Source organism: Sprattus sprattus, assembly GCF_963457725.1.
Source record: "Sprattus sprattus genome assembly, chromosome: 17".
NCBI lineage: Eukaryota > Metazoa > Chordata > Actinopteri > Clupeiformes > Clupeidae > Sprattus > Sprattus sprattus.
In genome coordinates, this window is record NC_137915.1 from 26,821,240 (window position 1) to 26,832,404 (window position 11,165).

An 11,165-nucleotide genomic window follows, 5' to 3' on the forward strand; every position below is an offset into this window, starting at 1 on the left:
AAAAAGCTCTGATCGAACTAACAGTTTTGTCAACCAAACACTTTAAAAGAACAGGAAATACAGTACACATTTAACAAATTGCATGTATTTGAAATAATTCATTGCAGGGATCATGTGTCGACTCTCCACACACACTTGTGATGTAGGGCTCTCTCTGCTGGCTGTTTTGTGAATGAAAATTGAATTGAAAATTGTTTATTATTGTCCTGCTGTGTTTGATTATATGTTTGATATGGTAATACAAAATGAATGGGAAAAAAAAGAAAATTGTAATTTTTCATTTTTTATTATTTGATGAAGTAATGTGGATGAAAGCTTCCAAATAGTATAGTTATATGTCTAACATTTTTTTTATATGAATTAATTATAAGTTTAGCCACCTCTAATTATAAACTCGTTTTCATGTTAAACAATGTAGATGACAGACAGGTTACCTAGAGCTTGACTAGTGTTAACAAAAGTAATCAGAGGAAATGCGAGATGTGTGAGTCAGGGTTACTCAGGCAAACACAAAAAGGTGTCTCATTCAGTCTCTCCTCTTTTTCTGGATAATTGACAACATTTTCAGCTGGAAAAATTGATTGAGAAGGTTGCCTCCCCAAGGGAGGGAAATTGGAACGAAAGAAAATCGCGGTCGTGAAGTGGCTAACGCAGTCTGTATTTCTATATACCACTGTCACTTTTCATAGGTTTCACAGTGTGAAGTAACTATGAATAGTTTTTTATGTAATGACTTATTTTGCTTTTGTAAGCCAATACTAACAAGATCAGTCAATAAATACTGTTGGTTTTGACGTATGTTGCCCCCTTCTTTATGTTGTTAGAGGACATATCATGTGTCCTGTTCATCTATGTAACATCATACAACATTTGAGACGTGTGGATATTGAAAAAGTGGGATAATTTAATGTGGAGCCACATCATGTTTGCTTATGAAGGGTCCTGAATGTAACTTTCTTCCATAGCGTTCCACCTGTAACTTTCTACTCTAGGTACTGTTGGTTGCTGCCAAAAGTAGACACAAAGGTATTGCTGTATGAGTAAATCGGCTAACTTAATGTACCTACTGAATGGGTCGCCTTAATCATTATCAAAAAAATTGCCCCCCCTGAGAATTTTTTCAGGAGCCGCCACTGCTGTCTTGCACACAAACAGAGATTTATTGGAATTGGGCAGACCGTTTTCAAGCTGATGGACTCCACCCAAACCGTAGAGGGTCTGGATTACTTACAGCAAACATCAGCCACGCGCTCTTGAGTACCTCAAACAGCCAAAATCAAGCCACACTCCCTATCCCTGCTGTGCCTAAGACTGACGCATCCCAAATCTCCTCCCATGGAACAGAACAGAACATTACAACAGCCTTCTCCAAGGACACGGAGGCTGCAGAGACCCTCACCACCCCAAGGAATGATAAACCACCTTGAACACCTTGAAGTGATATGGACTTTCAAATCAACGATAAATAAACATGCCAAATGGATGATGCACTTCTTTGTTGGTTTTATGCATGTCATTTGTGTCTGTGTTTGTTCATGTCTGTGTGTATTTACACTTCTGGTATGATTTTTGATACAGAACATCTGTAATCTGTTTCTAGAGCCTGTAAACACACACACACACACACCGGCACACACAGACACGCACACTCAAACACACACACACAGGACCCTCCTTCACAGTACAACACATGACTGCCCAACCATAGAACCTGAGTAAGGGGATACAATTACAACAGCAACAAAGCTGCCACTGTGAGCATTTCACTGGGTTTTCAGGCAGGCACCGTCCTTCATCAGTATTTCGTTACCTTAGGCCCACGACACCTCCAGAAGCCTCCACAGTGGTGTGTGGCGTCCCAGACCCACTCCCTCCATACTCATGATGAGTTAGAATACTTACCACTACCAGAGACAAAAACAGAAACATCTCAAGATAGATCTTAACAAGATTTCAGGTATTTCAGTTTCAGTTAAGGTTCAGGTCAGAGTTAGGACCACAAGGAGTTTGTGAGCACCTCAGCCAAAACCACTGGCTCGCTTTTTTAACAGCCTTCAGTCAACTCCTTTAAAGCTTCTTTGAATAACCGTCATCGAAAACCAAGGTTTGATGATTTGAGGTTTGGTTGATTTAGCTACAAAGTCACTAACACCTATCTTCACTGATCTTGTGTGTGCTTGCCAACTTCGTTCCCTCCAGTTATCAGTAACGCATACTTAGGCTTTTTCCTTTCAAATGCTTCCTCAGTCGCATCTTACTAAACTAAACAATGCACTCACATTTAGAATAAAATAGCAAGTCTGGTCTCAAAGCAGTCACAACATTGTGTTGCAATCAGCCAGCAAACTCCAATCCCGCATTTTGCCCATTTGCCAGTCCTGTGTGTATGTACCTCATGTCTATCTTTCTGTTCCTCTTGCGCAAAATAAATCCTACTGTCCCTGTCATTAACCGGCAAAGAGGTAACCTCAACATGCTTTCTTGGTGTTGTCATTTGCAACCTACATTTCACTGAGGCCCTTTACCTCCATTATTTGCCTATGCTTATGCATTTATTTTAACAACGTTCATAATGTTACACTATCCATACGTGGATACACTGTATTTCCTGGAGAGTAAATTCACATCATGTAGTGGTGAATCAGTAAATAATTTGACCTTCTTTGGAAAATATGACTCAAATGCACCAATGTGACCCCTAGAAGCTGACCCCCATCCTGAGTATATGCTTGTAAGCACAATACACATGATTCTCCATGGACCTTACTGTAGAAATCTAATGACAGTCAGTATCTCTGAGACAGATAAAAAGTTGTTGTTTTGTAGTTTGGTTCCATGCTATCTAGCAAACCATTAATTGATTTAAGGCTAGCTGTGGTGCTAAAGAACTGCAATACCTCTTGTTGTAGGTTTAATGTTTTATTGACAATCAAACCATGACAAATACAAATATATTTTATGTCCTCAAACAATCTATTTGACCAGTTTACTTTTCGTCTGTTAGTTTATTTTGACTGAACCTGACTTGGAGTACTTGAAAGTATACACCCCACCCAACAAATGGTTTAAGGATTGTTTGAACTGTCTGTGGGGATAGTTTTTACTGTAAATGGGATACATGTGTGTTTGTGATGCTTAATTTGGAATTATTTGCAACTTGTTTGGAAGGTTTTGTATTTCAGCCTCAGTACACAGACACCATGTGATGAGCCAAACAACAAAACTTTTACTGCATTTGCTTTCAGTGGTACAATACAAAATGTATATATAAAATTAGTAATTTTACAAGCACAGTGTGTGTTGACCGTTTACCATAGCAAGACGACACAAACATGCTGAAGCATCAGCATTAACATACTGACTACAATAATGAGTTTGAAAGAGTATTTTATGCCACATAGCTATCACAGAATGTTACCTGCAAAAAAGTGACTGAAGCTGATTATTACATTACACTGTGTATCAAATCAGTGCTTTAATGTACACAGTTCCTCCCAAAGAGAGGAGTCTTAAGTCTTTATGTAGTCAAGTAGTCAAATTATAAAGATACAAAAATATATTTGCACTGTATAAAAGTAGCTAGAACTTAAGGACAGTCAGGATCTATACTGTAGTGAGAGTTCTGTGTATAATGAATGCCAGCTGAGGTTTCTACGCTTGGAGTTCGACGTGACTGCCCCCTGTTCAAGGAAGTGCTGTTATTTATTGGAGATTGCACTTGCCTTTGCTCTAGCTGTTGTGTAGTGTTCGGAATAATAGCCCTCATTGGCTGGAGCCCAGGGGTATCAACATGTTTCCGTGAAGGCTTTTCATCTTCAACACTTCTATTAGTGCCACAAACTCCAAAGAATGTTAGAAACACTGGGATAAACACAAGACCGTGGACGGCCCCGGACAAGATGACTAGAAACATGATCTTAAAGAAAGTTCTGAAGATGTAGCTCTTTGCTGCTGAGAGGACAACAACACCAGCAACAGTAGAGACAGCTCCTTGGAGAATTGGATAACCAAGGTTGTAGAGAGCGTCTATGGCTTTTTCATTAGGTGTTTTTTTGCTGCTTGACACAAAAGCATAGGAAATGTGCGCAGAGAAATCCACAGAAAAGCCAATGCAGATTACAAGGTTGATCATAGAGATGGAGTCTAGATTAACATCCCACAAAGCCATGAAACCAGCTACACCCACTATAACTGAGGCAATGGCAAAGGTCACCCACAGAGAACAGAGAGGATGTGGAATCAACAGAAGAGAAATTACAAGCATCACTGCAGTAGCTACTACAATATTTTGGATAGTATTGCTAACAATGACTGCATACTGGTCAAAGTAAATGAAGGCAGGGTGGTAGACTAACAAATTCATGCTTTGCCCACAAGTGGAAGCTGTGTCTCTAAAAAAGTTCAACATGTTCTTTTCATCAGTTGCAGTGGTGATGTTAATACTGGGGATGAACAAACGAGAGGCCAGTATTTTGCCACTAGAAATATTAACATCCTGATAGAAACCTGACACATTAAGAAATTTGGGCAGGTTTCTCATGAATACATTTTTATCTGAAATATTTAAAGCAGTACGAGCTCCATGTTCCACATAAGAGTCAAGCCAAGATATAGTCATGTTTTTGGCAACCATTTTGGATGATTCAAATTTTTTCAGGCACTGTTTGAGGTTTTCACGAGCACTTGTCTTCCAATACTTAACGTTTTTATCTTTAATGACTAACATGACAAAGGGCCCGTAAGATGAGAAATATTTGTCTTCATTGTCATAATAGCTAGCGACATAAGAGTCATCAGGTGCAAGATGTTTCAAATCTATGCCCTCTTCCATTTGAAGACAGCCATACACACTACCAGCCAGATACCCTGCATAGAGAAAAACCACAAACACCTTGGTCCATCTATTAGTCAAGAATGGTCCATAACGCTCTTTGAAGAAGACATTGATGGGCATTCCCACCTCTGCACCTGTCTCAGGATCATAAGCACCACCTACTGAGCAGGCATTGCTCTTGTTGTCTTCATCTGGAGTTTTAACCTTCCTAAATGTCAGCCAGTGTCTGTTGCTTCTCTCTCTTCGTCCATTCAGCGCCAGACAGGCACCGAAGAATGTGATGTTGTAGATGTAGCAGAAGAGGATGGCTGTTCCAGTGTACATGCAGAAGGACTGTACAGAGCGAAAAGGCGTCAAGAGGCCAATGTAGAAGGCCAGGGCATCAGTCAGAGTGGTGATGGTGATGGAGACAGCTGCCTCCTTGTACGTCTCTGCCATGCGATCTTCAACCTTGTCATGAACCCTCGTCCTCTGCCAGCATGAAATCATGATGAACATGTCATCCACACCAATACCTAGGAACAACCGGTATTTAAAAACATCACACAACTGTATTTATAAGCTAATAATGCCATATTATCGAATGGGAAATGCTATATGTTTGGAAAACAAACATAATGAATGTATTGAATAACACATGTGATGACAAAATTGCAGTCTTACCGAGAATGAGAAATGGGGCACTGGCAACAGTCATTGAAAATGGCATCCCACAGAAGAGAAGCAATCCAAAACTGGTAAGCACAGCCAGGCCTGTAGAGAGAACACCAGCCAAGGCCACCCACACTTTGTTTCTCACACAGTCCAACCTGAAAGAGAGAACCCAGTACATCAGCCAAGGGCCATGTCAACATCTCCGAGATACGCAAAGCCTCCTCATGCCACATAAGAGTCTAAAGTGTGATGCATTAATAAAGCAATTTCCTTTGCAAAACCTTTGCATGAATTTGGAGTTACAAAACATATAGCGATGAGGCCAACCTATCTACTCTATTAAGCTAACCGTCTCCAAAGACTTGTAGGCCTAGATCTAATCATGGCACATTTTAGTGGTGTGTGAATGGTGGATGTGTTTATCACATCCAACATGGCTGTAAACCTACCTGAGACATGAAGCAACTGCAATGTTAATGGCTAGAAAGTAAGTAATGGAGAATAATGGAATCACTGTCTTTGGATTCCGGTCAAATTCTTCTCCTCTTGAAATTGAAGTGAAATGAGATACAGATATCTGAAATAAACAAAGTTGTTTTGAATACAAACATGCTTGCAGGTGGCATGCTGATGATAGGGATTCGTTTACTCACTGTGATAAATAACATTACAGAAAAATTGAACTGAATTCATCTAAAGAAAGATGAATTAAAAAGTCTCATGCCACGTGCATTTTATTGATAGTGACAAACTATGATAATCAATTTATTAAAGTGGAATTATTGCATGATTTGTAATTCAAGATTCAATTATTTGTGTGGCTAAAAAGGACTAACTGAAATTATATTAGCTTTTTACCTCCAATCTGAAATCACTAATCATTTGTGTAATCTGTTCAGACGTGGTAATCCGTGTGATTACGGCAGGGGGTGAAGAGAATGTACACTAGGTAGCCTAACTGTGTTTTAGCTGTCAAAACAAACAACAAATTTAAGGATTTCCTCTTCAAAATCCATGTAAATAAATGCGAAAGGCTTAGGCTACACTTAGTAGCCTACATCATACGGGGAAGATAGCACACACCGGAATCATTTTTGAATTGCTGCCGGCTAAATATTTGTAATTGAAACGGACAACCTTTAACAGCACAAGGGAATGACACCTACTTACCTGTAGGTCTGGTTTTTCTTCTGAAAAAGTCATTGTAAAAGCCTGTAGCCACGCACCATTCTCGCTACTGTCCATTTCAGTTTGGGCATCTTTTAAATAATAGAAAAGCCGTACTGCCTCTGCACTTTGTATTGCTTTGCTGTTCGATTTCAGAGTCACACCGCCAATAGTTGAGCCTAAAAACTCGCCTTGATGAAATGGGTATTCAATAGATGTAGTGTCAGTTTTGGATGTAATGTCTAAAACTGCATTCGAAGCGCAATTTCCCTTTGATTTTGCACAGAGATCTGCATAGGTTTTTCCTCTTAATTTTGACGTTATGTTTCGTACTTTGAGGTCTAAGTCGATTACTTCTCTAAACAGATCCTTTAAAAGAAGGTCTTTGGTCGAACAACTTTGTACGATTAACGACGCGTAAGCCCCTTCTGTGTACAGCCTCAACTGAGAGAATTCGTCACTGTGAGGGAAATAAGTTTTGACATATTGTCTCTCTGTCTTAGCCTGGCCGTTAGCTGGTGTGAACTGGTCTTCGATGTCATTTGCTTCTCCTTCACCGAGAAAGTAAAACCCCGCTCCGAGACCCCCGGATAACATCAAAGGTAAAAGTAAAAACACCCACGGATGTTTACCCACAAAAAGACCCAGTTTCTGAAATCCTGTTGATAAAGGCTTTTCGATACAGTTTGTGTTGCATGGATGCATTTCTAGCGTCTATATTTTCTGCCTATAGGCTAGTCCAAGTTCTGCGCTCTCCGACTTATTATGGATCATCTTCCAATGCGAATACATTCCTATTTACTAGGAAATATCTGATTCAATGAACCGGTAATGAATCGTTGTCACATAAACAGATAGCACTTCATTAGGCTACTGACAAATGAGAGAGGGGTTTGTGCTCTTGTGGGTGTCACGTCCCTGCAGCTCTAATCCGGCCACGCCCTCTTCCGCTCAATCACTCTTCAAAACTGCACGTTCACCAGCTGCATTCCGGTTCGCAATCACACAGACGATACACCTGTCCTACTCTCTAGCCTCACTCACCTGCACCACGTTCACAGTCACGTCAGGACTAACCATTCACACCTGCATCCTCAATTACCTGCACCACGTTCACAGTGACGTAAGGACTAATCATTCACACCTGCATCCCCAACCACCTGCACCGCGTTTGCACTCACGTAATTACTAACAACCCACACCTGTCACAGCCCTTTCATATACCCCACACTCCTTGCACTCGGTGTCGGGTATTGTTTGGTGTCACTACGTACTGCCAAAGATAACCCCCCAGAAGTATTTCGACAGCCTGCTTTCATAGAAAGAATCTCCGTATTCGTTTGTATCGGTTTTGCCCTCAGCCTTAGATCTGCTCGTGATTAAGTTAAGCGTTGCTGTTTCCGAGTTTGTCTCGTGCTTTGTTTGCCGCAACGGCGTTTATTTTTGTTTATACAGAGGTTGTCTCCGTTTTACTTTCTGCGTTCTTGTGAACTTGTGTAGCCTATCAGTTATAGGCAGTGCCTCGAGCCTGCGCCCCTCCGTGGGCTGAGCAGTCCGTTTAGGATGAACATTCCCCTGTCGTGATTATCTGCATCCTGATGTTCTGTTCTGTGTGTCGCTGGCAGAATCATCGGCAAGAAACTCTGTTTTCCGAATCACCACGTGGAGTGCGTTGCGTTCCATGACGGTGGGACAGGTGCGTCCTTGTAGTCAGCATAACACAGAACACTGAGGACATGATGGCAAATGATACAGGGAAAGAGTAGAGAAGTAATGTAGTCCACATCACTGTGAGGGGCTAATTTAATAAATAACTACCTATAACTAAGAATTATCCACAGAGTATCCAACCATTTTCTGTTCATGAAAGCAAATCAGTCATACATTAAAAGGCCGTGTGTAACCGGTGTAAATCTCTACGTTGTGTTATTTATTGAGTACAGGGACAACTGTTGCAAGAAGGATCTTTATTCCTGTTCAAGCACACCAACAGAAACAGATTGGTCTTCAGCTTTCTAGCTTCACTTATAGATGCTCATTCCAGCATAAGACAAACAGGCCACAAAACAGACATGTAATATGTACATCAAGACTATATACATTAAGAAATATAATTAAAAACGGTATCACACCTGTTGAAGCACACCAACAGAAACAGATTGGTCTTCAGCTTTCTAGTTTCACTTATAGATGCTAGCCCCCCACATGTAGCAACAAGGAAAATCATAAAAGCAATATGTCAAAAGGTTATTGCTTATAAATTGTTGAGATATATAATACATATAATAATAATAAATGCTAAGAGGATATATAATAACATAGATGCCTATTTTTAAAGGCAATATTTATTAGATTGATCTATCCCATTAAAACTCCACCACCTACCTCATTCCAGCATAAGACAAACAGGAAAGAGGAAGGGGGGAGAGAGGGACAAGACAAGGGGAGGCAGGGAGGCTACCAGAGACCCCAATATCAGTGTGCATGTGATATCAAAATAAAAGTAATAATGAAGAAACTGAAATACAGGTAACAGATCTTGAGCAATTATTAACACTGCTTTTCTAACCTGTTACATATGCATCTATCAGAGATGATGCTGTTGATTAGACACTGAGTTTTAAATGCTTGCAGACCTTTTTGTTTGGGTTGAAGATGATTTGACTCTTTCCACCTCATACCCATGGATGAGGTTTTATCCATTTACATTTTCAGTATGATTTGTGATACAGAACATCTCAATTCAGTTTCTTAAGTCTGGAAACACACACACACACACACACACATACACAGTAAGTGAAGTATTTGAGATTGCGGAATCTAAAACATGCTGCATGCATTTTGTCAGTGACCGTCGCAGATGAACACTGCTATGTGCACCTCTGTCGATAGCAGCCTAATGATAATAATAATACGATCGATTTGTATGGTGCTTTTCATGGACCACAAAGCCGCTTCAGAGAGCAAACATGTAAACAGATGTGACGATGTGGTGGGGAGGTGTTGTAGTAGAGAACCATGTGACACATATGCCATTCATTTCATAGCACCCTCTGTTAAATGCCGAGCACCCCCATAGCACCTGCAGAAAAAAATCTCTGGCACCACTGCACACACACACACACACACACACACACACACACACACACACACCTCTCGCTTCTCTGGCTGTCACATGCAAGTACTCATGGCTAGTAACCTCACCAATATTAACGGCCCAAACCATAGATACAACAACAACAAACCATAGATACTGCCTCGAGACAGCCCCAACCCCTGCCGCATGATGTACCCGGGCCCTTCTTCACAGTACAACACATGACTGCCCAACCATAGAACCTGAGTAAGGGGATACAATTACAACAGCAACAAAGCTGCCACTGTGAGCATTTCACTGGGTTTTCGGGCAGGCCCTTACCTTCATCAGTATTTCGTTACCTTAGGCCCACGACACCTCCAGAAGGCTCCACAGTGGTGTCTGGCGTCCCAGACCCACCCCCTCCATACTCATGATGAGTTAGAATACTTACCACTACCAGAGACAACAACAGATACACCTCAAGATAGAACATGACAAGATTTCACTGACTTTAGCTTTGGTTCAGGTTAATTCAGGACCCCAAGTAGTTTGGTTAATCGCTCTGTCAGATCCGTTTTAATTATTCTCGTTGTGTTGGAACCCCTGGGTGACAAGAATGCTAGGGTCTTTCTGAGTTTTACTGCCTTTAGTATTATAGTTTTGATGTTTTGTTTTTTTAATTTGATTTTGATCCATGTGAAATCACTGATTTACTTATGGTTTGATTTTGGGTTAGGGATCCTCTAATTTCTTGTGTGTTTTTCCTTTGGTGCTTAAACTCAGCAGGCCTTAGATGCTTAGCCCCTCGAAGACTTGTACCTTAAAGCCACCCTCCCAGTATCAGTGCGTCTGTGAATGTGGTCCTTTTTCTTATACTTTGTGTTGTGTCTTTACTCAACATAGTATAATTAAAATAAGGATTCAACTCGGAGGTAAAATGAACATGACTTTACTGATCTTCACTGTAGTCTCAAGTGTTACATATATCAATGCACTGGCGGATAACCTTTAGGTAAACTCAGTAACTAGGGGAGTGGTTACGCTGAAGTAAATAGATCCACATATACTACACTCCTCCCCTTTTAGATTAATGCCACATAACTAAAAGTAACATATAACATTGCCAATGCATTAAACACAATTTGTTATTCAGTTGACAAATATTGAAACTTTTTTTTTTTTTTTTTCAGTCCATAAGTCCCATAAGTGAACTCATAAGTCCAATCTTTTCGGGGGTGCCCTGAGTCGTTCAGGGTTGCGCCTGGGAACTTGCGGAGTGCTCACGGCAGGGGGCACTTCCTCTGTAACTGTGGGTGTCACTGTACTGGGTTCAGAGTTGGTTCCAGGATCAGGTGGATGTTCTGGTTGCTCCGGTGTCTTTGGTTGAGCATTCAACAGCTGATCCACATGACGTCTCCAGGTATGCTCGCC

General features: G+C 40.8%; 1 protein-coding gene across 1 annotated transcript; it reads right to left on the reverse strand.

The window, feature by feature from the left end:
• Positions 1-3,586: 3,586 nt before the first annotated feature.
• Positions 3,587-7,793, reverse strand: LOC308378593 (patched domain-containing protein 3-like; the record flags this gene model as incomplete). Its single annotated transcript, XM_080855531.1, has 4 exons — positions 3,587-5,349; positions 5,498-5,643; positions 5,938-6,115; positions 7,733-7,793. The coding sequence occupies 4 exons, from the start codon at positions 7,791-7,793 to the stop codon at positions 3,587-3,589; spliced, it is 2,148 nt and encodes a 715-aa protein (XP_080711657.1).
• Between the last annotated feature and the right edge of the window lie 3,372 nt (positions 7,794-11,165).